The sequence below is a fragment of the Rhinatrema bivittatum genome, chromosome 11, assembly GCF_901001135.1.
Source record: "Rhinatrema bivittatum chromosome 11, aRhiBiv1.1, whole genome shotgun sequence".
Taxonomy (NCBI): Eukaryota; Metazoa; Chordata; class Amphibia; order Gymnophiona; family Rhinatrematidae; genus Rhinatrema; species Rhinatrema bivittatum.
Window position 1 is genome coordinate 25,823,882 of NC_042625.1, and position 26,494 is coordinate 25,850,375.

The 26,494-nt window shown below is 47.7% G+C and overlaps 1 protein-coding gene across 4 annotated transcripts in view; it reads left to right on the forward strand.

Moving 5' to 3' along the window:
- The window catches only part of TRAFD1 (TRAF-type zinc finger domain containing 1), a 128,819-nt gene that overhangs the window by 37,417 nt on the left and 64,908 nt on the right, over positions 1-26,494 (forward strand). For all 4 annotated transcript variants that reach the window (XM_029619662.1, XM_029619661.1, XM_029619663.1 and 1 more), the window contains exons 7-8: positions 16,518-16,588; positions 17,115-17,360. In XM_029619662.1, the coding sequence (XP_029475522.1) occupies positions 16,518-16,588; positions 17,115-17,360 (317 nt within the window). The remainder of the gene's footprint in view (positions 1-16,517; positions 16,589-17,114; positions 17,361-26,494) is intronic.

Sequence of the window (26,494 nt, forward strand, 5' to 3'; positions counted from 1 at the left end):
CCCCTGGCTGACTTTGGACCTCATTTGATCTGCCACCCGCCTCGACCACTCATCTCGCCTGCTCCCTCCTTGGACACTGACATCCAGCGGCCTGCGCCTAAGTCCAGCCAGCCCTGGCACCCAAGGGCTCAACCTGCGGGGAACGTGGGCTGGTATTGCTGAAGCTCTGGTTAGGCCTCTGACCCAGCCACCTCCGCCCACCGATGGCGAGGACCTGCAGGGCTTCTCCCTGCAGGTCGTGTTAACCTCATTGTCCATTTACATGGGGGGGGAGGGGGGAATAGTCTGTCGCTCATACTGTTGCTTTGTATATAGTGCAGAGTTGGAGGTTTTCAGTGCTGATCACTTTTGTTAAATTTGGGAAACAAGTTTTCCATTGTCTTTTTGGGCAACTTCACCTTCTTCCGGCTCATTGGAGGTGAATGAGTTTGCTTAGAAGCTTGCTTAGAAATTTGTTTGCTGTCATCTTGGCTTGGGTACATATCAGTACTGAGGGACTGCATGGGGCACACTGGGTTATGTACAGTGTAAGTAAAACTTTCTCTGTCTCCACCTGTTGGCAGGGAGGCAAAACCCAGGAGTCTGGACTGATCTGTGGTACTACAGGAACGAAAATTAGCAGGTAAGAACCAATTTTCCTTTTTGAAGAAAATAGGAAAAAAGCATAAGCATTGTCAAGTTAGATGTAAAAGATAAGGCAAAAAGAGAATTTGCTGGAGATTCAAAAACTCATAATATTTTTTAAAAATATATCTAAAGCAGGAAGCCTGTGAGGGAGTCAGTTGAACTATTAGATGATTGAGAGGTTAAAGGGGCGCTTAGGGGAAGGCAAGGCCATAATAGAAAGTCTACCATATTTTCTAGTGTATAGGACAGGTGTTTTTGGTTTTTTTTTTCTTCAAATTTGTCACTGCGACTTATGTGCTGGGTTTTTTTTTTTTTATAAATCACTTTCTCTTTCGCTCATTGGAGCCTTGCAGGAAGAAACACAGATGCGTCTTACATAAAAGCTCGATTTATGTACTAATATTTTTGTAAAAATGGCTGTTTATAGAGGGACAAGACTTATACAATCGTGTGGCTTATAACCAGAAAAAATTCTTTGCTTTGGTGTTTACTGAAGATGCTGGGGAAATTATTATTCCAGAAATGGTATTTAATGTTGATGCTTTGGAAAAACTGAAACAAATCACGGTGAACTTGGAAGATATAATAGGATAAATTGACAAACTAAAACTTAGGAAATTGCATGGACCAGATTCCTTGACAGAAAATTTGAAGTTCTATTCAAGCAGTCTTTTTAGGTGGTTGCATTTGCTCTTCAAGCTGCAATTGGCAGTATTTTTAAGTCCCAGGCTTGTTTGAGTTAGGTGCAGCAAATGCAGGGACTAGCTCTTCTGTAGGTTTTTCATTGAGAGACGTGGAAAGATTAGAAGTTGGTGTCACCTATGTGGCTGTTGCATTTTATGACCTCATTCCAACCTCTGCTGGAATCATGGCATCCTCTTTAGCAGCTCATCATTTATTGGGGATATGAAACTGGTCAGCAGATACATCATCTAAGATTGTGTTCAGTAAATTACCTTTTAAAGGGAAATTGCTTTTTGATGATCTTGAGAGACTGGTTAAGCATTACGGAGAAATTGTTTAAATAATTAGAGGATAGACCCAGAGGATCTCAGAAGGGAAGGCTCTAGTGACCCAAATTTAGAGATAAGGAGATACCAGCCAGGAAAGTCATCCTTTCAGAAGAGCTGCCTTATGTCAAGTTGCAGTCCTTTCATTCTGGAAAGAGTCTTGGGAGACAACAGAACTTCCAGCATTTGGGGGTCCCAACATTTCCCAGAGGTTCAAGGGGCTCACTCCTCTCTTCCACAGATAGGGGGGACATTTATCCCAATTTTTTGGGGAGTGAGTCCATATGACAGATCAACATGTCCCTTCTGTGATGAGATGGTTATGCCTTAGAATTTGTACATTGTTTAAAGGGACACCTTCATAGAGTCCCCTTGTTTCTCTTTGGAAAAGAGAGGAGCAGTAAGGTCAACATTAGAATTTCTTCTTCAGTTGGCAGCTGTAGTCACAGTGCCAAGAGAAGAATGGAGCCAAGATAGATATTCCATTTATTTTGTAGTTCCAGAGAAGGAGGTATGATTAGGCTCCTTCTAGAGCTCAAGAGAAATCAAAGCTTTGAGGGTTCTGCATTTCTGAATGAAGATTCTTTGCTCCTCGATGGTGGTGAGGAGAGTTTCTGATCTCTTTGGATCATATGGAAGCATATCGCCACATTTCATTTCATCCTTCACACCAACAATATTTCAGGTTTGCAGTCGTGGGGGGGGGGGGAGGGTGTGTGTGTTCACTGCGGGCACATTTTCAGTTTCAGGCACTTCTGTGTGGATTGGCAATGGTTCCAAGGACATTTTTCCAAAGTAATGGTGGTTGTAGCAGTGGCTTTGCACAAAGGAGGAGTGCTGGTTCATTCCTATTTGGATAATTGGTTGATTCAGGTGAAATCAGAAGAGGAGTCCAGAAGTTCAGCAACTAGAGTGATACAGCATCTGGGATGGGTGATAAATTTTGTAGAACAAATTAGTGCCCTCTCAAATACTAGAATATTTGGGGGCCCTCTTCAATACTCAGTAAGCCAAAGTGGTATTGACAAGAACGATAAGCCAATCAGGCAAGTTAAGAACCTATTGAAGATGAGGTCTTGCAGATTATTTGCAAGTGCTGGGCTCTGTGGCAATAACCATAGATCTAGTCCCTTGGGTGAGAGCTCATGTGTCAGTTACCATGATCTCTCTTGTCTCTGAGTGTACAATCTTAACATCAACCTCACTTTGAAGATTTTACATCTGAAGCCAGAACCGGCTTATGGTGGCACAGAGCTCTGAATCTGACCAAAAGAATGCCCTTGGAGTCCCCAGACTGGACAATAGTAATGATGGATGCCATTCTGAATGGTTGGGGTGCTCATTGTCAGAACAAGTCAGCACAGGGTCTCTGGAATCCAGTAGAGGTGTTGTGGTCAATTAATTATCTGGAAATGAGTTGTAAGAAAAGCTGTAGCAGTGTTTGCTCCAGGAAGGCTGTAGTCTGACAATGAATCAGCAGTAGCTTATGTGACATGCCAAGAGTCACCCGGTAGCTATGGAAACAGAGCTTCTATTCATTTGGGCAGAGAAACACCTTCAAGCATTCTCAGCTTTGCACATCATGGCAGTAGAAAACATTCAAGCATATTTTCTCAGTCTTCATACCCTAGATCCTGGAGAATGGGAACTAACTGATGCAGTTTTCAAAATAACATGTATGTGGGGTGAACCAAATTGAAATCTCATGGCTATGCGCTAGAATGCTGCTTCAGTTGAAGGAAGAAAAGAGGATCAGTGGGAGTAGATGCTCCCTCTCAACAATGGCCTTTCATATGTTTTGCTCTCTTCCTCCATGGCCCTAAGTTGTTATATGGAGGACAGGGAAGTATCAAAGCCTAGTAATTCTGGTAACTCCAGATTTGCCAAGGCAAACTTGATATGGCGATCGCCTCAGGCTCAGGTTACAGCAGGTTCAAGATGTGTTGCATCAAGGGCTGATGGTCATGGAGGATCCAGTTGGTTTTTTGTTTGTGGTCTGGCTATTGAGAGGTTAAGGAGTAAGAGTTTTGTATGGACAAAGTTGTTGCTGCTCTTTTTTACAGGCAAGGGAAAGGTTCACTTTATATTCGAGTATGGAAGATTTTTGAGCTTTGGTATGCAGAAACTGGAGTCTTTTTAAAGCTTTGGTTCCTAGTCTCTCTTTTTTTTATTTTTAAATTTTTTTATTTATGCATTTCAATAATATACAGTTAACTTTAAGCAATAATGAGTACAAAGAAAACCAATTAAAATAACTACAATTTTTCGAAATTTAACTCAATTTCCAAGTACTCATATAATCAAATAAGGTAATTCTCCAAGGTTATATGTAATAGAGCAATAACAGAGGGATTATAAACATCTGAAACTGAGTTGTACAAGTACTCACTTATCATGCCTCAAGTACTTCAGTCACACTTCCTCGGGGATGCAAATCTAAGAAAACCCTAAGTTGTGAGACTTCAAAGAAAACAACATTTTTCTGCTGTAATACAATTTCACACTTACAAGGAAACTTCAAAAGCATTTTCCCACCTATTGCCTCTACCTCTACTCTAAGTCCCAAAAACCTTTTCCTCTTTTCTTGAGTTTGTTTTGACAGATCTGGATAAATCCAGATTCTACTTCCATGAAAAAGAAGTAATCTATTTTTCATAAAGGATCTAAAAATAAAATCTCTATCCATAGCAAATGAAAATGAGACATGTAAAACTGACCTATTTGTAATCACAGTATCTACATTTGACTCTCTGTCAGATTAAGGGTATTTTGTGCTTCGGTATTGGTTGCAACTGATGTTCCCCTAGGGGTTACGTAATACATTTTTGATACAGTAGATATGGTAGCTAATGGAATTTTCAAAATTTCTACGAGGTATTCCTTGAACATCTCATAAGGTGAAACTACATCAAGTTTTGGGAAATTTATTATTCTTAAATTCAAATACTTAAAAGTATTCTCCAACACTTCTAGCTTCCTATCATATTATTTCTGCTCGTGCGAATTTCTGTTGCCAGATTTCTAAGTTGCCAAGTCTCTTATCAACTTGTTGATTTTTGTTATCCATATTTTGCACAGATTTTTCCAAATTCTCAAAACGTTGATTGGAGTCTGTCGTAATTTTAGTGAGTTTAACCACAGCTACCTCCAATGCCTTTATAGCATCCCATAGTGTGTCCATAGTAATTTGTACAGGTTTATTTAAAGTCAATATAAAACCCTCAGGGTTCCTTGATTCACTTTTCCCCCCCTGTGGCTGAAGTTCCATCCCCCATCTCTTGAGATTCATACTGAAGTTTTAACATTTCAGAGGTAATTTGCATCGGTGGAGGAGGGATACTGGGGGCTCCGGGACTAAGTGATGTCTCAGGCAGGGAGGGGGACAACTGCTCAATGTCTCCTCCAGCGACCTGTATCTCCGGTTCTGTACTTGTTACAGGAGAAAAGAAGGTAGGTATCCGAGGCTGTAAGGCACTAGACTTAGGAGAAGATGATATCATCTCCCTAATCTTTGCCTTTCGTTTTGTATGTGGCATTAAGTTTTAAATAAACTAACTTCCCCGGTACTTTATCTTCAGTCTCTTTACTCATATAATTCCATTAATCTTGTGAGTGGAAGCAGTGGAGAGAGAGTAGCTGCACCCCGTGAAGTCAAAGAAATATTTTTGATAATTACCTTAATTCAGGAAAATTTTCACGTCTTTTCCAGGAAAGCTAAACAAAGCCGCACCGCCCCTTTGGCATGCGCCCCTTTGGCGACGCACCGGCGGCGTCGATGCGCCGCAGGATGTCAGTTCTTATTCGGTGGGAGGCTCCGCCCCCGTGACGTCAGCACCTGGAAATCCTTCTGTCGTCCACCTGCTCGAAACAGGGCTAGAACAGTTAGTTTGAGGCAGCAAACTTCAGGTAATGTTTAGTACTCCACTCTCGGCGTTCCCTCTCACCTCCACTTCCGTCTCTCATTTTTATGGAAGGGTCTACACAAAGGTTTGGCACTAAATTCTTTGAAGGTGCTTCTTGTTTCCATAGAGGAGTGAAGCATCTTGTTCTGCTTTTAAAGAGATTCTTCTATGGAATCTTAATTAAGCCCATTAAGAGAGTGTCAGTTTAAAGATTTAATGCTTGACTGTTTTCGGTGTCTGTTCAGTGAGATGCATCTTAGAGATCTATTTCTAAAGTTCTTGGAAACATATATTCATACAGATGGTCTGTCCCTTTTTGCTGAAGGTTGTGTCTCTCTTTCACTTGAATTAGACTGTGGATCTCCCAGCATTCAAGGAGAGTATAAAGATTTGCATGCTCTGTATGTTAAAAGGTTTTTGTTCTGATACTTGAAGGTGACCAACTCCTTTAGGCGATCAGATCACTTATTCAATTTGGTGGTTGAAAGAAAAGGTACGCAGCCTTTAAAGTGATTGCTAGATGGATTAAAGAAGCTATTGGTTCAGCTTACATATCTAGGGATTTGTTTGGTTCCAGAGCACTTTGGGGCTCACTGCACAAGAGAAGTCATGCAACTCCATGGGCAGAGTGTCATCTGAGGAGATTTGCAGGGCAGTCACGTGATCTTCTTTGTATATTTTCTGAAAGCAGTACAGGTTGGATCTGCATGCTAAAAGTTTGCCTCTTTGGGGCTGGAGTCTTGAAGGTCAGTTTGTCTGCCTCCTTCCCTGTTTGGGTACATTCAGTGCATTATGGACTGGTTGGGGGTGGCGGGGATAAGGAAGGGAAAATTTGTTTCTTGCTTGATGATTTTCTTTCCTTAAGTCAGACCAGGCCAGGGTCCTAACCTCTTTTAGCCACCTTCCTGCTGTTTAGGAAAGAAAATTACCAGGTAAGAAACCTAATTTTCTCTCTTACATACTTCCTCGCAAAGCCTTGAAGACATAGTACCCCCTTGTTTGTTTATGTAATACATTGCTACTAGATAGGAGCTACAGTTCCTTTTACTGTTTGAAGATAAAAGCTTTGAATATGGCTTTCTACTTCAGAAGGTTAATGTGAGGAGCTTTCTCTTGAATGGTCCACATCCCTTGTGAACACACTGTGTTGAGATGGGTTCCACAGACCTGAATAGAAATAGCCAAAGTTAATACCTGCTGTGTCTGATGAAATAGTTGACCACAAAGAAGATTTGAGAGTTAAGTCCACCAGCCTAGAGAATGAATGAGCAGTTTGGAGAGCCATTGAGCGTGCCTCATGTAGACATGAAAAGTGTGTGCCTCATGTAGACATGAAAAGTGTGTGCCTCATGTAGACGTGTGTGCCTCATGTAGACATGAAAAGAGTGTGCCATGGACAGTGGCTGCCATCCTAACATCTTCATGAAAGACCTGGCTCATACTGATGACTGGTTGGACAGAGCAGACTATGCAAATTGGGGGTATTCATCCTTTGAAAAGATGATGTCCAATTGATGTGTTGGACTTGGATTGGACTTTTGAAAGTTTACTATGAATCCCAGTGAAAGAAGTATCTCAAGTGTTTAATTGATGTGGTTTGTTTCACTTCTTTGAGGGTCTGCTCAATATTAACCAGTTCTCTAAATACAGAAAGACTAAAACATTACTTTTCCTGACATGAGCACTCACAACTGCGATGCACATGATGAATAGTTTTGGAGTTGTTGGGGGCAGCTCAAGGCAATCTGCTCCGTGAGTTGAAGGAAGTGAGGGCATGTCTCCACCCCCTCCCCCCCTCCAAGGCTCAGCACAGGTCAAATCACTGAGGAGGCCAAGGTGGAGGTTTCTCACATGGAGACTGACCCCTTTTTTGTGGATTTGAAATGCTGGGAAGGGGGGGACAGAGAGATCAGGTTATCAGAGAAGTGGCAGATCGTCAATGATAAAATTCCTAGGAAATTGACGACTCTTCCATACTCCTAGGAACCCTATCACCTGCCTCCCACCCTTCCCCACCATCTGTCTCCAGGGATGATTGAACGGTGAGGGTCTGTGTGTAGTCTACTCTCTCAGGTTCGGTCCGTGCAAGAGTATTAGGTGCCTAAGGCAAACCTTACAGCTTTTGTCCAGCTCCAATCCTCCCCACATGCAATTAAATATGTTTAAAATTTCTTGGATGTGATGGATTGCCATTGTAAAAATGACAGTACTACAAAATTCCTGTACTTATTTTCTTCCTTTCCAGTGTATATTCCTTCACATATACTCTGTAGTTGGCAGAAAAAGGTCTTTGACTTTATTTGGAGGAGAAGGCCTCCCAGGGTGGCCAGAGCCGTGCTATACCAACCAAAAATTCTGGGCGGGATGGCGGTACCAAATCTATCTTGGTATTATAGTGCGTCTCAATTGAGAGCACTCTTAGATTTTCATTGCCAGGCAGCCCCTAAACAATGGGTGCATATTGAGCAAACAATAGTAGGTCCTATGGAATTAACTGCTTTATGGCAACCACGAAATACCTGGCGACCGATTATAAATATCCCTTGGTCCCTAGGAATCATATTACATATTTGGACACACAATAAACGGACACTGGTTGGCCCATATGATTATGTTTATCAGTCCTTTCTATTCAATAATGTGCATTTACCTACCGGATTTCAAACGAAACGTATGCAAATCTGGAGGGAAAATGGCATAACCACTGTAGGCAATTTACTCCATCAAGGCCTACTTTTATCTCGTGATCAATTATTTGGTTTATATCATTTAAACTCCCGAGACTTCTTGGTATATGATCAAGTCTCTCATTTTGTACGATGCATTCAATGTTCCAACTCTCTTAAGGCCGGGCAGGACGATGCCTGAATCTTACCTCCTTCACAGTGATGCACTGAAGGGGTCAATCTCAAAACTATACCAACTAATTATGACGACCCCTCCGATACCGCACAACACAGGCTCCAATGGGACACTGACCTAGCCACTCAATTGAGCACGAAAGACTGGGGGGAAATAATCTCTTTGGCCAGGCAGTGCTCCATTTCTGCTAGACTGCAAGAGAATTGCTACAAAATGATTTTTAGGTGGCATCTTACCCCAGCAAAACTCAACAGAATTTTTTCTCACATTTCTGATTCTTGTTGGCGTGAGTGCGGGGCTAGTGGCACTTACATGCTCGTTGGCTCTTAAATGGAAATCGAACAACCTGCCCCAAATTCAGGATGTTATTGCAAAATTACACACCTACTACCATCTTGCATCCCTCACTGCTGAAAAGTATAATAACCTTGCTTCCTTTCGGAAAATCTGGCAACCATATTTGGCCTATATTACAAGATTGTAACCTATGGTTACAATATGTTCTGGACGCCGACGTTCAGTAACCCTAGAGATACAAGTTCAATGAGGACTTTGGAGAGACCCATCGGACGAGTTTTTGTTATACACTATGTGAAATGTGCACATCTCATATCTATATTGACCTGTGTATTTGTTATTTACAGAAGAACTGTTATATTGGAGAGAGGGGGAGGGAGGGGGATGAGTATGACATTGCAGAACAGCATATCGTATGTCATTTTTACTGGATGTAATGTTTTCCTTGTTAAAACTTAATAAAAAATATAAAATAAAAAAAAAGTTTAAAATTTCATATTAACCACTTCTCTGACCCAGAAGGGGAGACTTTACATGAAAAAGGACATTCAAAATAGTCTTCTGAGAACACCACAATATATATTTTATATTTGCATGCACTTCCATGGTGCCAATCAGAAAACCTTGCAAAAAAGATACCTGACCCATGTGGTATCAGGCTTGTTGTAAAGCACATTGCATGTGGGTTTGGTTCTCAGAAAGCCATAAGTAAACAGTTATAATATGGTAATACTCCCATGCCAAAATGGTACTAAGTACCATCACTCAAACAGTAGCAATCCTATCTTTAAGAAGGCAACACTGCAAATTACATCAGGCACTAAAATATCAATAACCCTCTTAGCAGGAAAACAGGACAAGCTAGGCTGTTATAGATCCCAACACAGAAACTACGTGCCAACAGAATACTTTGCCTCAGTCATATATGCAAAACATACAGAATAAAGATACCATCAAGTAATGCCCATTCAAATTAAAGATAAAAAAATATTTCCTACACTATATCTAGGAACTATTGATTTCCAATCACCCTGAGATTGTAATGGATTAGTAGGTGACACGAGAGCACAAACTTTCTTTGCTCTCTTGCTCTCATGTGCTGCTTTCTCTCCTCGTATGTGCTCGCTCTCTCATGTGTTCTTTCACTTTCTCATGTGCTTGCTCTCACACCTACACACACTAACACACATTCTCCTAGGACCAGCCACCAACCTCCCCTCCCCCCCTCCAGGTCCACCTCCGGAGGAGGGTGCCGGGGATTCTCAATTGTCTGTGTCCTCGCGTTCCAGGAAGTCAGATTCCTCGCCCTCCTCAGCGTCGGGGAAAGACCGGGCTGAGCATTGTGGAAAATCGAGGAAGCATTGTCACCAGTCGCCATCGGCATATGGCTAGACACCACATGAATGGAGCTGCTTCAGTTTGTGGATGCGCCAAAAGAGGTGGTAGCTATTCCTGTGCATGAGATCAAGGAGTTGCTCCTGCGCATCTGGGAACATCTTGGTTTGTGTCATCATTAAACAGGAAGGCAGACTCTGTCTACCTTGTATAGAAGTCCCTGGGTTTTGAGTGGTGGCAGCTCTCCCACCAGTCGGTGGCAGTGGAGTCTGCCCTCAAGAAGGCCAAGCGGTCCCGGACTCATGCTTCTGCGCTCCCAGATCGGAAACATAGAGAATGGGACGCTCTAGGTAGGAAGGTGTTCCAGAGGGCAATGTTAATATCCCTTATTGCTTTCTACCAACTCTATATGGCCCGGCATTCCTGGAACCTCTGGAAACAGGTTCAGGAGTTGGCGGAACGCCTTCCTCAACAGCAGCAGGATGCATTCCTGGTGCTGATCCAGCAAGGCTTCGAGTGTAGTGAGCACGAGGTGCGTTCACTTGCGATATTTTCGAGACATCAGCTTGCATGACTGCTGCGGGCATCAAAACCCGCAGGATGGCCTGGCTCAGAGCTTTGGATCTTCGCCTGGAGGTCCAGGAGAAACTGGCAGACCTTCCTTATATGGGGTAACCTTTTGGGGGGAAAAGGTCCAGGATGCTGTGGCTCAGCTAAAAGATCATCATGAGACCCCCCAGCATCTTTTAGCTAGTGCCTTGCATACCTCCCTCTTTGGCCAGAAGGTTGGTGAGGCAAGGGGCCCATAGGTCTTTCTACCGCCAGAGGAGAAATATTACCCTCCCGTTTCCTGTAAATGTTCTCAGAGGGTGTCTTCTAGAGCCTGCTCTAAGCAGCAGCAGGTCCCTAGACCTCAGTCAGTGCCTCAGCTGAGCCCCGCTATGGGGTTTTGACTGAGCAAGGGAGCACAAGCCCAGTCATCACGCCCTTGGCACAGGACCCTCCAGTAAGAGGCCAACTGTGGTTCTTTCTGCATCGCTAATTATTGATACTCTCGGCAAATGATGGAGAGGACCCACCAGTCTGAGGTGATTTGTTTAAACTTCGAGTGCACCCAGGGATGACCCCTGTTGGGGGTCAGCCTTCCCATCAGGAAATACTACTGTCCGAGCCTGTTCCTCCGTGGCAGCAGGAAACAAGACTTTATTCCCGATTATTTCTTGATCCCCCAAGAGGATGGGAGATTCCACCCCCATCCTAGACCTGAGAACTTTTAAACCATTTTCTCAAACGAGAATTTCAAAATGGTCTTCTTGGTACTCTGATCCTCTCTTACGCATATGCTCATGTCGATCTTCCACAGACACCAGAGGTATATCCACTTCTTAGTGGGCACCATGAATCTTCAATACAGGGTACTGCTGTTCGGCCTTGCCTCAGCGTCTTGCATCTTCACCAAATGCCTGGCAGCGCACCTGTGTCTTCTAGAGGCTGCTCTAAGCAGCAGCAGGCCTAGACCTCAGTCAGCACCTCAGCCGAGCCCCGCTATGGGGTTTTGACTGAGCAAGGGAGCGCAAGCCCAGTCATCACGCCTAAGGTGGTCTGGGGCGCAAGTGTTCCCCTACTTGGATGACTGGTTGATCATGAACAATTCAAGAGAGAATTCTTCGGGCTCTCTGCTTGACCATTTAGGTGTTGGAATCTCTCTGGTTTGTCAGTAACTACCTGAAGTCCCATCTGACCCCGTTAATGTGCATGAATTTTATTGGCGCTCGCCTGAATGCAGTGGAGGCCAAGGCATATCTGGCAGCTTTGGTGGGCTTGGTGTGCCGGAGCAAGTGGGTCACCGCCCGCCTCATGCTCCGCCTTCTGGGTCATATGGTAGCCAAGGTCCACATCATGCCCTTTGCCTGCCCTCTCATGCACAGGGCACAATGGACCCTGTGGTCCCAGTGGCAGCAAGCCTTCTAGGAGCTCAATGCACATATGTGTCACACCATCGCTCCAGATCTCCTTGTCCTGGTGGGGAGGACCTGGCCAATTTGGAGCAAGGGGTCTTTTTTTCCAATCCCTCTTCTTCCAGGTTGTTCTCACCACCGATGCATCCATACTGGGGTGGGGTGCCCATGTGGAGGGGCTTTGCACCAGGGCCTCGTTGGCTCAGGAAGCTCAGTACCAAATCAACTTCCTAGAGCTCCAGGCAATCCGTTATGGACTTATCAGTGTTTCAGGATCGCTTGGTGAACAAATCTGTCCTAATCCAGACCAACAATCAGGTGGCGATGTGGTACATCAACAAAAAAAGGGGGGTGAGGGGCATGGGTTTGTTCCTCCTGTGCCAGGAGGCAATTTAGATTTGGTCCTGGGCCCAGTCTCATGGTGTATCACTCAGAGCGGTGCACCTGGCAGGCACAGAGAACGTAATGGCGGACCTTCTCTGTCAGGCTTTTCGGCCCCATGAATGGTCCCTGGATCCGGAAGTAGTGAGCATGATCTTCCGTCGCTGGGGCATCCCAGGCATGGATCTGTTTGTCTCCCCCTGCAACAACAAAGTGGAGTCTTTTTGCTCCCTTTATGGGGAAGAGGGCAAATGGCCTTGGATGCCTTTGCCCGCCATTGGGGCAAGGGGCTTCTGTTTGTGTATCCTCCGTTTCTGCTGGTGATGAAGATGTTCCGGCAGGATGGGGGAACCATGATTCTCATAGGCCCCCTATTGGCCACGGCAGGTCTGGTTCCTGCTCCTGCAGGACCTCTCTGTCTGGAACCCAATCAGTCTGGGGACCTCTCCAAACTTTGTCACACAGGATCAAGGCAGGCTGTGCCATCCCAGGGTGTTGTCTCTAACGGCCTGGATGTTAAAAGGCTAGTCTTGCAGCCTCTGGCATTGTCTGAGGTATCTTGAGTTCTGGTTGCCTCCAGGAAGCCTTCAACTAGAAAGTCCTACAGCCTGAAGTGGAGACAGTTTGCTGTCTGGTGTGAGCAACACGGGATAGACCCATTTACCTGTTCCACCCCGAAGCTCTTGGGCTACCTGTTGCACCTGTCAGAAGCTGGTTTAAAGATAAACTCAGAGTGCTTCTCAGCACCATTGGGGCTTATTACGGGGTTGATGGTGCGCCTGTCTCAGTACAGCCCTCAGTGGACATTTCATGTGAGGTCTGCTTCAGTTAAAGCCCCCTCTGCATCCTCTGCCTGTATCCTGGAACCTTAATGTGGTCTTAGCCGGCCTCATGAAAGGACCCTTTTGAGCCTATGTGCACGTGTGACCTGAAATATCTGACCTGGAAGGTCACATTGTTGGTTAGTCACCTCAGCGCATGGGATCAGCGAATTTCAGTGCTGGTGACGTACCCACCTTATACAAAGTTCTTCCTTGATAGGGTGAGTACAGAGAACCACCCTAAGTTCTTGCCTAAGGTGGTATCAGACTTCCATCTGAACCAGTCTATCGTCCTGCCCATCTTCTTTCCCAGACCTCATTTGCACTCAGGCGAACGGGCTTTGCATAGTTTGGGTTGTAAGAGGATGGCAGGCCATAGGCAGTCCACACAACTCTTCATCTCTTTTGATAAGAACAGAATGGTAGTCGCTGTGACAAAGCACATGCTCTTTACCTGGTTAGCAGACTGCATCTCTTTCTGCTACAAGCAAGCGGGAGTGCAGCTTGGGGGCCATGTTAAGGCTCACTCTATCAGAGCCATGGTGACTTCAGTGGCTCACTTGAGAGCAGTCCCTGTGACGGAGATTTGCAGAGTTGTGACCTGGAGTTCTCTCCACACATTTACTGCTTACTATTGCTTGGACAGAGACAGCCGTCAGGATAGTAGCTTCGGCCAGTCTGTCCACCATAACCTTTTCTAAACCTAACTCTTCCGCCTAGGGCCCTGGTTGGTTTTTTTTGGGGCTCAGGCTGTCTTTCTCCATTACCATTGGCACCTGCTCGGTGTCTGTTGGTCCACTCTGTTCAGAAACAGCCTGCAGCTAGATATTCACCCATGTGTGAGGATTACCATCCTGCTTGTCCTAGGAGAAAGAGTTGCTTACCAAGTGTTCTCCTAGGACAGCAGGATGTTAGTCCTCACAAAATCCGCCCGCCATCCTGTGGAGTTGGGTTTCAGTTTATTTTATTTTTGTGATTCTCTGTAACGAGACTAAAGGGGGATCCTGTGTAGCTGCTCGGATAGTGGCATGCTCAGTATGCCCAGTCAAAGTTTAGGAAGTTTGACAAGTTTTCCGTGCCGGGCTCCATCTGTCACCCATGTGTGAGGGCTAACCTCCTGCTGTCCTAGGAGAACACCCGTTACAGGTTAGCAACTCTGCTTGCTCTGTCACATGCACATGCTTTTTCTCTCACATATGCTTTCATAGACACTCCCTCTTCCCTTCTTTCCTTTTTTACTCCTCTCCTCCCCTTTCCTTCTTCCATTCCTTTTACCTCGCACTTCCATTTCCTTCTCACTCATTTACTCCCCTTCCTTACCTTCTTACCCCTTTTCCCATTTTCTTCCTCCTACCTATGTCACAATTAGCAGCCTTGCGACTTCTTGCTGGCGGGCGTGGGAACCCCATCAGTCATTTCTCTGGACTGTTGGCCACAGCAGGGCTGTCTTGCTGGTGGGGAGTGGGACCATGCACTGGCATTAGAATTTTAAAGGCACAGTGAGGAGGTCACTGCAAGGGATTTTTTGGGGGGACACTTTCTGCCTTTTCCAAAATTTTGCCACTGCTGCCTCACCCTTCCTCATTATAGAACCGTTCCTAGGAGCTGTCACTAGGCCAAATGGTGGTATATGGTACTGATAGTAATTTTTGTCTTCCAAGAGCCTCAGATACTTTCTATCAGGCATTTAATATTAATTTATTCACTCCACTTATTGACGATTGGTCCCTTTACTGTCACATGTCAGTTGAAAGGACCAATCATATTTCAGAAGGCTATCCTGAAAGGGGATTGGTTCTTTTCACTGACAAATGTCAGTGAAAAGGACCAATCGGGAACAGCCCTGCTGGAGGAGGTTCTCCAGCAGGGGTTCCTGGCCCGCAGGAGGGAGAAGATTTCAAGGTTTCAAAGGGCTTTCCTAAGGACCTCAGTTCAGATTCTGCACCCCCTCCCCCCATCTGACCTGGACAATTTGGCCTTTCAGGCCAGATCTTGGTAGGAGGGAGCTTAGGATAGGTCAGATATGGGTGCCAAGCCATGCCTCTTAGGCCCCTGATGTGAAGGACACGCTAGGGGCACACAATTTTCCCTAGCACGTCCTTTTTAGCGCGGCAGCTCGTTTAAATATGACATTGGGTCCCCGGGAGAGGTGGTTGGGCTCGTGTTAAAGTGGGCGATAAGCGTTGAGCACCTGCTTTCTACTTGCTAATATTTCATCGGCCTCTTAGATTGTAAAGCCTATGGGGATAGGGAAATACCTACAGTTCCTGAATATAATCTGCTTTGAAGTGTTGAAAAGCAGAATATAAATGCAAAAAAAAAAAAAAAAAAAAAAATCTCATTTGTGTGTGAATAAGTTCTTGGGTCAGGAAGAGGGCAGGTGTAGGCAGGGCAACAATTCCCCAAACCAAACATCTTTCCTTTTTATAAGACTATCTTATTATATTAATAAGTTTGGAGATCCTCATTGTAGTAATATAATTGTGAAGAGGATGCTGCAAGCACTCTGGGACCGATGCAATAATTGTGCGCAGAAAACTGCCCGTGTTCTTAATGCGTGCCCAGCCACCTCTCCTGGCTGGGCACGCATTTAGGGGTATGATTGAATATTTAAATGAGGGGTTGTGCTGAAAAGGAGGCTCTAGGGAAAAATGTGTGTCCCTAGCGCCGCCTCTGCATTGGGTGCGCAGGAGAGGTGGCTGTTAAGTGGGTTGGGAAAATGGACAATCTACGAACATCCGTTTTCTCCCGCTACTGGCATACACACGCATTGGGTGTCCAGAATTAAAATTTTTTTTTTTTAAACTAAATCCTGTTTTATTTGGCTCTTCCTACTTAGTATCTTGACAATACTATTAGGAGGAATCACAGGATTTTTTTTTTTCCAATGCACCCTTGAGCGTGGTATACCTTTACACCAGCCCTGGGCTGGCGTAAAATTTGCTGCGTTGTAAGGGCGCATTGGCCGTGTGAAAAATTTATTACATCGTGGGGATTAGCCAACAGCCTCATTTACATGAATTTACATGTGATGAGCGTTATTGACTTCATGGTGATTTGGATGCATGTTTTGGATTGGGGGTTACGGATGCGCGTCCAGCCGTGCGCAGTGGCTAGCGCATGGTAGCGCAATGGCCCCTATGTACTCAGTTACTTGTTACACCCTAGACAGTACCTGGTGCTGTGACTTGCATGTTTCCAATGAAACTAAATGCAAAGCTTTCTCTCTCTAGTTTAATGAGTTTAGAAATTAGCTGAGGTTTTTGAACTTTTATAGCACCAAGATCATCTGTTTGTTTTTTTTCCCACCCCCCTCTCCCACAGCTAATGACATTATGCTGCCTTGTGAGTTTTGTGAAGAGCTGTTTCCAGAAGAGGATCTCATTTTGCACCAGGTATACTATTTTATTTTTTTTTTTAAGAACTTCATGCATAAAGTGCTGAGAAATGTCACAGACTTTTAAACAGCCTTTGATATAATCTTTCAGAGCAGAACCAAAGGCATTTTGTGTATATTACAAAATATATACAAAATATATACAAAATATATACAAAATATATACAAAATATTACAAAATTGCTCATTGTATCCGATGTAATTAATCTATTGCTAGTTGTAACTGCTGTAAATAGTCCCTTCTGTAAATAAGTTCCTCCTATTTCTTATTTTTGACAGTTGTTCCTTACTCTCTTTCACGCTACCTATCTTTCTCTCTCTTCTCCTGTCTCCCTTACCCCCCTCCTTTTTTTCTGGCCTGCTCCCATCCCCTGCCCCCTGTTCATTGTAATTTCCTCCTTTAATTGAGTTACTTGTAAACCGGCGTGATGTGCCATACGAACGTCGGTATATTAAAAGTTGTTAAATAAATAAATAAATAAATATGTGATGATGATGCATGTTTTCTAATCTCGTCTCAACAGACTGGCTGTAACCCTGATAGTGTCTTGGCATCATTCAGTAAAAGACGCTTCCCCCCTGCGCAGCCTCAGGAACAGGCTAAGCACTTTCAGAGTTTTTTGGAACAGATGTCCAGTCCTGGATTTATGAGCCCTGGGTTTGCTTCTTTATCAGACGAGCCACCTGCTCTAGAGCCAGAAGAGAGCATCATCATTCCTTGTGAGTTCTGTGGCATTCAGCTCGAGGAAGAGATACTCTTCCATCACCAGGTACGAGTTGCAATCAGAAGATGCCAGCTCCTCTTCTCCATGGATATTATGGTGCATTCTGCATTAGGTAGAACACACATACATATCTGATTGCCCAAAAAAAGTTTTCTCTTTTGTTTTTGTTTTGTACACCACCTAGAATTTTTATTGATTTTATTATTTTTTTAGGCAGTATGATCTATAATATTTTATAAATAGAATGTTTCAATCCCTTTCACGGGGCATTTATCGGGGACCTGAGAGGAGTCCCAAAATGCTGGTAATATGCATTGACAATTTATATAAGAGTTTTGTTCAAGTGCTTGGTTAGTTGTATGTTCTCACAAAATGTGTTACCTAGAGCAACCTCCTTTCTATGTCACCTCCTGGCTGGACTAGGTATCACACATTACATATATGCCGACGACATTCAACTAATTTTACATGTAGATGAAACAATTGAGAAAACATTAAACCTAGATATAATTAAACAACTGCTAAACCAAATGGAGCTAGTAATCAACATCGAAAAAACATAATTTATACACCTAGAGCGTAAAAACATTGAGTTGTTCCCTGTACGTACCAGGATCATTCCAGACGGTGGGTTATGTCCCCCGTCCAGCAGATGGAGTCAGAACAGACTTCGCAGGGGCGTTACCATAATAGTCAGTGCACCCTCTGCTGGAGCTCAGTATCTTTCTGACTCCAGCAGATGAGAGTTGGGGAACCAGCGGCTTCCCCAGGGTGGCAGGGGTTTTTCAATTCTTTCTCTTCTCTCCTCTCCTGTCACTTTAATTTGGATCAAGTTTTGTTAAAAAAAAAAAAAAAAAAAAAAAGACCTTCAATTTTTGGGGAGGCGTGGCTATCAGAAGTCTGTCCTGCCTCCTCTTGCTGTTTTGTTTTCTCTCCTTCCTTGGCTGGGGTAAGTGAGGGTTTTCTTGATCTGTTGATTTTCCTTTCACAGGAATCTTTTCTTTAGCTTTTTCGCGGCATTCTCCGTTTGCTGGTGCCCCGCGGAAGCCGGTGGGGCCGGCCTCTCCGTGTGCTAAGCCTATCCCGTGGTCCCGGGGTGATTTCCCTCAGGCCCACTGCCGCAGAGAGGTAGTTTTTCTCGCGGCAAGCAGGGATTTCTGGGCGGGTTGTGTCGGCTGTCGGGCCCCCCCGCGGCACCTTTTTCGCACCGCTGGGCCCCCCCGAGGCCTTAGTCTCTCGCTCCCGGCGACTGCCATGCCGCGGCCGTCCCGTTGCGCGGCCTGCGGCGAGCCGGGGGCAAGAATTTCTATGGAGGGAATCTGCTCCAGGTGTCTTCCCGGCGGGGAAGGCACCTCGCAGCCGGACAGCGATTTTTTGCGGCTTCCCTCCCCTCGGCCAGGGCGGCGCGGGCCGGCCACGTTGCCGCCAATGGCGGGAACGGCGGCCATTTTGGATCTTCAGCGCAATGCGCCCACGTTTCCTGAACGGGTGCCAGGGGATTTTCGGGAGGTTTCGCCCCCGAATTTATCCCCGGAGGGGGACTTGTCCGAACAGGGGGCTCCGGAGGATCCTGCCCCAGGTCCCCCTTCCAACATGCCGTGGTTTTCGCCGGAGTTTATACTCCTTATGCACAGCGCATATTTACAGGGCCTGGAGGCCCCCAGGGGGCTGCCCTCGGGTCCCCCCCCCCCCCCAGCCAAGACACCCAGGATGTCCGCCCTTCCGCCTGGACCCCCCCCCTGTCCGCCTGGGGTCGGGCGCGGGGCCCATGGGTCTGTCGTCCCGGACTAGTGCTACTCTAGGGAGGGCAGGGGTGCCGATGCCCTTGGGGGAGGACCCCCTGGACCCACCGGACCCCGCGAATCCGGACGCGCAGTCTGAGGGGGACGACCCCCGTGCGCTCAGGATTTTCCAACGGGAGGAGCTGGATGATCTCATTCCCCAGATACTCTTGGAGTTGGACCTCGATCCACCCCTGGACCCGCCAGCTCCAGTTGCTCCCGCCGTCTCCACGTCGTCCAAGAAGGGGGATCCGATCCTCGCGGCCCTCCGGCCTAGAGTGAAGGTTTTTTCCACTCATGATTCTTTTCTTCAGCTCCTCACCAGAGAGTGGGACATGCCAGAAGCTTCTTTGAAGGTCTCTCGCACCATGGAAAAATTGTATACCCTGCCGGAGGACTTTCTAGAGCTCATCAGGGTTCCCAAGGTGGACTCGGCGGTGTCAGCGGTCACCAAAAGGACTACGATTCCAGTCATGGGCACCACGGCCCTGAGGGATACCTAGGACCGCAAGCTGGAAATTTTTCTAAAAAGGGTTTTTGAGGTCTCCACTCTGGGGATGTGGGCCGTTATGTGTAGCTCGCTTGCGCAAAGGGCCAGTCTTCGCTGGGTTCAACAACTCCTCACCTCGCAGGACCTACCGCCCGAGGAGACTGCCCAGGCGGACCGTCTGGAATCGGCCATAGCCTATGGGGCGGATGCTCTATACGATCTATTCAGGGTGTTGGCGCGGTCCATGGTCTCGATGGTAGCGGCTCGTCGGCTCCTGTGGCTGCGCAATTGGTCGGCGGATGCCTCCTCCAAGTCAAGCCTGGGCTCTCTGCCTTTCCGGGGCAAGTTTCTCTTTGGAGAAGATTTGGATCAAATTATCAAGTCCCTGGGGGAAAATGCAGTCCATCGGCTACCCGAGGACAGGCAGCGGTCTTACCGACCTTTTGCTTCTTCTAGAACCAGAGCCAGAGCACAGCGGCGCTACAGGTCTTACAGACAGCCGGGGCCTCGCAAGCTCCCTCCAGATCCCAGTCCTGGCCACGGTCCTTTCGGGGGCGCAGGCCCACGCAGGACGGGGTGGGGCAGGGTAACCCCACTCCGAAAGCTTCCCAATGATGCCAGGGTCGCCCACACCTCTACTCCCAGGATTGGGGGTCGACTGGTGGACTTTTACGAGGAGTGGGTGAGGATCTCCACGGACCAGTGGGTCCTGGACACCGTAAGAAATGGCTACGCTTTGGAATTTGTCCGCCCTCCGAGGGACAGATTTCTCTTTTCGCCCTGTGGCTCGGATCTCAAGCGGGTGGCGGTACAGCAAACCCTGGACAGGTTGCTGGATATAGCAGCCATCGCTCCCGTCCCCTTCGGAGAGGTGGGCTCGGGCCACTATTCCATCTACTTCATGGTACCCAAAAAGGACGGTGCCTTCCGGCCGATCCTAGATCTGAAGGAGGTCAACAAATCCCTGCGGGTCAGCCGGTTCCGCATGGAGACGCTACGCTCCGTGATTGCAGCAGTGCACCAGGGGGAGTATCTTGCCTCCCTGGATTTGGCGGAGGCCTATCTGCACATTCCAATCCTCCCAGCTCACCATCGATTTCTTCGCTTCAAGATCTTGGGTCAGCACTTCCAGTTCACGGCACTTCCCTTCGGTTTGGCAACTGCCCCTCGCACCTTCACCAAGATAATGGTGGTGGTAGCAGCAGCCCTCAGGAGGGAGGGCATTCTTGTGCACCCGTATCTAGACGACTGGCTGATTAATGCGAAGACCTTCTCCCACGGCCAAGCCTTGGTAGCCAGGGTAATACAGGTCCTCCACTCCCTGGGGTGGGTAGTGAACTTCTCCAAGAGCTCCCTCGTACCATCTCAATGCTTGGATTTCTTGGGGGCGAGCTTCGACACGCGCCAGGGCAAGGTCTTCTTGCGCCCGGACAAGGCTCAATCCTTGCGGGAACATGTACGTCGTTTTTCTGCGTTGTCAGAACCCACCTCCTGGAATTACCTGCAACTGTTGGGCGTAATGGCCTCCACCATCAATATGGTTCCCTGGGCATTTGCGCATCTGCGCCCCCTACAGGCTGCTCTTCTTTCCAAGTGGAAACCAGTCTCTCAGGATTATCAGGTGATTCTGCCGCTCCCGTCGTCGGCCAGGAACAGCCTGGGGTGGTGGTTGGAGCCGTCGAACCTGGCTCGCGACGTCTCTCTCAAGGTCCCCAACTGGGTGGTGATCACCACCGATGCCAGTCTCGTGGGCTGGGGAGCAGTTTGCGATCGAAGCGCCACACAAGGGACTTGGTCTCCAATGGAAGCAGTGTGGCCGATCAATCGTCTGGAGACCAGAGCGGTCCGTCTAGCGCTCCAGTGCTTCCTCCCGCTGGTGAAAAACCGAGAGGTAAGGATTCTCTCAGACAACGCCACCACCGTGGCATACATCAATCGGCAAGGTGGGACGAGGAGCAAACACGTATCCCTCGAGGCAACGCCCCTGATGGCTTGGGCGGAAAATCATCTCGTTCGGATTGCGGCCTCCCATATCGCCGGGGCAGACAACATTCAGGCGGACTACCTGAGTCGTCAACAGCTAGACCCCGGAGAATGGTCTCTTTCCGACGAAGCGATGCGCCTTCTGATCCACCGATGGGGGATGCCACACGTGGACTTGATGGCGTCCGCCCTCAACGCCAAGGCCCCCCGCTTCTTCAGTCACAGGAGGGAGCGGGGCGCGGAAGGCATAGATGCTCTTGCCCTGCCGTGGCCCACACATCAGCTGCTGTACGTCTTTCCACCCTGGCCCTTGGTGGGCAAGATTCTTCGCAGAATAGAAAGCCACCAGGGTCCCGTAATACTGGTTGCCCCGGAGTGGCCACGTCGTCCTTGGTTCGCAGACCTCCTACATCTGGCGGTGGATGGGCCGATCCGACTGGGACATCTTCACAATCTCCTGCATCAGGGCCCGGTATTTTTCGAGCAGGCAGAACTCTTCTGTCTTGCGGCATGGCTTTTGAACGACATCGCCTCCGGCGCAGAGGCTACCCGGAGGCAGTGATCTCAACTATGCTCCGGGCCCGTAAGCCTTCTACCTCAGTGGCTTACGTACGTGTTTGGAGGATCTTCGAGGTATGGTGTTCCACCCAGGTGGCTCCGGCCACAGAAGTGTCGGTGCCCCTGATCTTACAGTTCCTGCAGGACGGCCTAGACAAGGGTCTCGCCTATAATTCTCTTCGGGTCCAGGTGGCAGCCCTCAGTTCTCTTCTACAGAAGGAAGGTTCCCTCCTCCTCCAGCCGGACATCGCTCGCTTCCTCAAAGGCATCAAGCACCTACGACCCCCGGTCAGGGATCCATGCCCCTCCTGGAGCCTCAATCTGGTGCTGCGTGCTTTGTCCGGCCCACCCTTTGAGCCTCTCCGAGGGACAACGATTAAGGATCTCACGCTCAAGATGGTTTTTCTCGTGGCCATCTGCTCTGCTAAGCGCATCTCAGAGCTTCAAGCATTGTCCTGCAAAGAGCCTTACCTCCGATTTACGGACTCTGGAGTTTCCCTTCGCACCGGCCCTTCGTTTCTCCCGAAGGTGGTCTCGGCCTTCCATTTGAATCAGACAGTGGAACTCCCTTCTTTTTCTTCAGACAAACCCCGGACACTTCGTAGTCTAGACGTCAAGCACGCTTTGATTCACTACTTGGGAGCCACAAATGAATTCCGGGTTTCAGACCATCTGTTCGTGCTCTAGTCGGGTCCGAAGAAGGGGTCCCAGGCCTCGAAGACGACCATTGCACGTTGGCTTAAGGAAGCCATCTCAGTATCCTATGTTGAAGCGGGACAGGTCCCGCCACGTGGTGTTACGGCTCACTCGACGCGAGCACAGGCGGCATCATGGGCGGAGGTCCGTTCCGTCTCCACACAGGAAATCTGCCGGGCAGCGACATGGAAATCGTTGCACACCTTCTCGAGGCATTACCGTCTACATTTGGGGTCGTCTGCCTCTGGACATTTTGGCGAGCAGGTGCTCCGAGCAGGGCTCTCAGGGGCCCACCCGATTTAGGGAAGCTTGGGTACATCCCACCGTCTGGAATGATCCTGGTACGTACAGGGAAAAGAAAATTATTCCTTACCTGCTAATTTTCGTTCCTGTAGTACCATGGATCATTCCAGACGCCCACCACTCTGAGGTTCTAGCTGTCCCTGCTCGGGTTCTTTACTGCCAATGTTCTTTTTCTCTACTATTGTCTCTGTTCACAGCTCCCCACAAGTTGGCTGTTGTTTGCTGTCTTCTCACTGTTTTTGTTGGTTAATTCATGTTATTTAAACTTGATCCAGACTATTATTGCTCTTATAGTGCTTTGCTATTCGTTATACTGAGCTCCAGCAGAGGGTGCACTGACTATTATGGTAACGCCCCTGCGAAGTCTGTTCTGACTCCATCTGCTGGACGGGGGACATAACCCACCGTCTGGAATGATCCATGGTACTACAGGAACGAAAATTAGCAGGTAAGGAATAATTTTCTTATTCAAACCCTAATCAAACTTAAAAATATAAAAGTAGAGCTAGCCGAGAAAGCTCGTAACCTAGGTGTGATAATTGACACGGAACTCAGCCTTAAGCAACACGTATCACTGAAGGTTAAAGAAGGTTATGCCAAACTTATGGTCCTCAGAAGGCTGAAACCCTTACTAACCCTAACACACTTCCGAACAGTCCTACAGGCATTTATATTTGCCAGGACAGATTACTGCAACACACTGTTTCTCACAGGACAGCAGGATGTTAGTCCTCACATATGGGTGACATCAAAGGATGGAGCCCAGTCACGGAACACTTTTGTCAAAGTTTCCAGAACTTTGACTGGCCCCTACTGGGCATGCCCAGCATGGCACTAACCCTGCAGCCAGCAGGGGTCCCCCTTCAGTCTTCTTTTTTTCCGCACAGCAGTAGCCTCACGGTTAAGGAGCTCTGCAGAGATTCCTGACAGGAATTTTCCTCACGGAATTACTAAAAGTTAATTTGCCCCACAGGGGTCCCTCTAACTTTTTCAAGCCGCGGTACTTCGGTAAGTTTTTTACCGGTTCTCTGTCGATTACCATTGTTTGGCCCTCGCGGCCTACTGGCCGTGGACCGTACTGCGGCTCAATTTTTGCCATGGCGTCGGGGTTCCGTCGGTGCCCGGACAGTAATCGCACCATGTCCATCACAGACCCCCATAAAGTCTGTGTAATGTGTCTTGGATGAGAGCACGATGTCTTGACCTACACCAAATGTGCCCTAATGACACCAAAGGGTCGCAAGGCCAGAATGGAGAAGATGGAACTTCTCTTCCGTGCTCAAACCCCAACTCCGTCCATTGCATTGATGTCATCAGAACTGGCTCCGTCAACTTTGCGGCAGCATCAACCACCGGCCGGTGACCGTCCGGCATAGACGACATCTTGGCCTTAGACACCCTCTACTCCCCCTCAGGACCGAGGGGATCGTAGAGACAAACATCGCCATCGCCATTGAAAGTCTCGGACCATCGAGGGAACGAAATCATTGACCTCGCCATCCGAGCCGCCGTCAAAGAAACCCCGTCCAGAAAAGGCACCGACCTATTCAGCGACCGGGTCACAGAGGCAACCCTCACCCGACAAGGTATCGGGAGCCGTGACTCCGCCTTTAATGGTGGTCCCTCCGGCTATGCCTCTGCCTCCTTCTTCTGTTCCGGAGCCGGGGCTGCTTGCTCCAGGTCTCCAAGAAGAACTGGACCGGATGGTTCAGGAGGCCATAGACAAGGCAATGCAACGACTCCAGGTTGCTCCGGCACACACCGGTACCGATTGTGGAACCACCCACTGACCAGATTCCGGCAGCGTTTGCATCGCTGCTATCCAGGATGGAAGCGCTTATTGCCACTTTTCCACCGATGGACCCCGGGTCGCCGATGGCTCCGGTGCCCTCCCCGCTTACTCTGTCATCGGGAGGAAAAACATCGTTCCACATCCCTCCATCGGGAGTTCTACCTCAGCCATCGATGCCAATATGTCCATCGCCACCGGTCCAACCATCGGTGCTGATACGCCAGTCGGCGCCACCGAGCCATCCATCAATGCCCTCTATGCCTTCATCGGTGCCTCCAATTATTCCTTCGATTCTTTCGGAGCCCTTGGGTATCCCACCACCCTGTTCTCCTCTAGTTCCTAGAGGAGTTCCTAGAGGAGCAAGTGCTGATCCCTATGATACCTGGACTGATGATTCCTCCCCAGACACCGATGATTTGCCTTCACCACCTTCACCCACTGAAAGTAGAAAGCGTTCTCCCCCCAGAGGACCTTTCCTCTATAAATTTTGTAAAGAAAATGTCTGAATTGGTTCCCTTCCAAGGATGATAATCAGATGATGGAGTTACTACAACACCTGGATGCTCCCAAGGAAATAACCTCCATCCCTATCCACCAGGTTCTTCTGGATCTCCTCAAGAAGAACTGGGAACATCCTGGTTCCAGTCCACAGAAAAGCTGACACTACCTATTTGGTGCAGTCAGCTCCGGGTTTTCAGAAACTCAATTGGATCACCAATCTGTAGTGGTAGAATCTGCACAGAAAAGAGCAAAGAGATCAAAGCCTCGCACTTCTTTTCCCTCTGGCAAGGAACAGAAGTTTCTAGATGCCATTGGTCGCCGTGTCTTCCAAGGATTAATGCTCATCTCCCGAATTGCCGCTTATCAGCTCTATATGACCCAATATAATAGGGTCATTTTAAAGCAGGTACAAGATTTCACAGACTCCCTGCCTCAGCAATTTCAAGATCAGCTCCAAACCCTATTAAACAAGGGTTTTGAGGCAGGCAAGCATGAGATCAGATCATCTTACGATATCTTTGACACTGCTACTAGGGTATCTGCAGCTGCTATTTCGGCAAGGAGATGGGCCTGGCTCAAGTCTTCCGATCTTCGCCCTGAGGTACAAGACAGGTTATCCGGCCTACCCTGTGTAGGAGATAATCTGTTTGGCGAACAGATTCAACAGATGGTGGCAGAACTCAAGGACCATCATGAGACCCTAAGACGGCTCTCTCTGATGCCTTCTGACTACTCTTCAAAACAGCCCTTCCAAAAGGACTCTTATGAAGTCATTCTTCCGCCCGAAGAAGTCCTACCCGCCACGAGACCTTTTCAAAAAGCCCAGTCTCGTCAGACATGGAAACAAAAACCGCAAGCAGCTCCTCAATCAGGTCCTGCTTCAGGTTTTTGACTTCGACCTAGAGAGTAGCAGCAGCCAGCTTCCATTACCTCACATTCCAGTGGGAGGTCGACTGTGCCACTTCAACAACATATGGCACTCAATCACCTCAGACCAATGGGTACTGGCGATAATTGCTCAAGGTTACCATCTGAACTTTCTCTCTGTGCCACCGGACTCCCCACCTCTACCGAC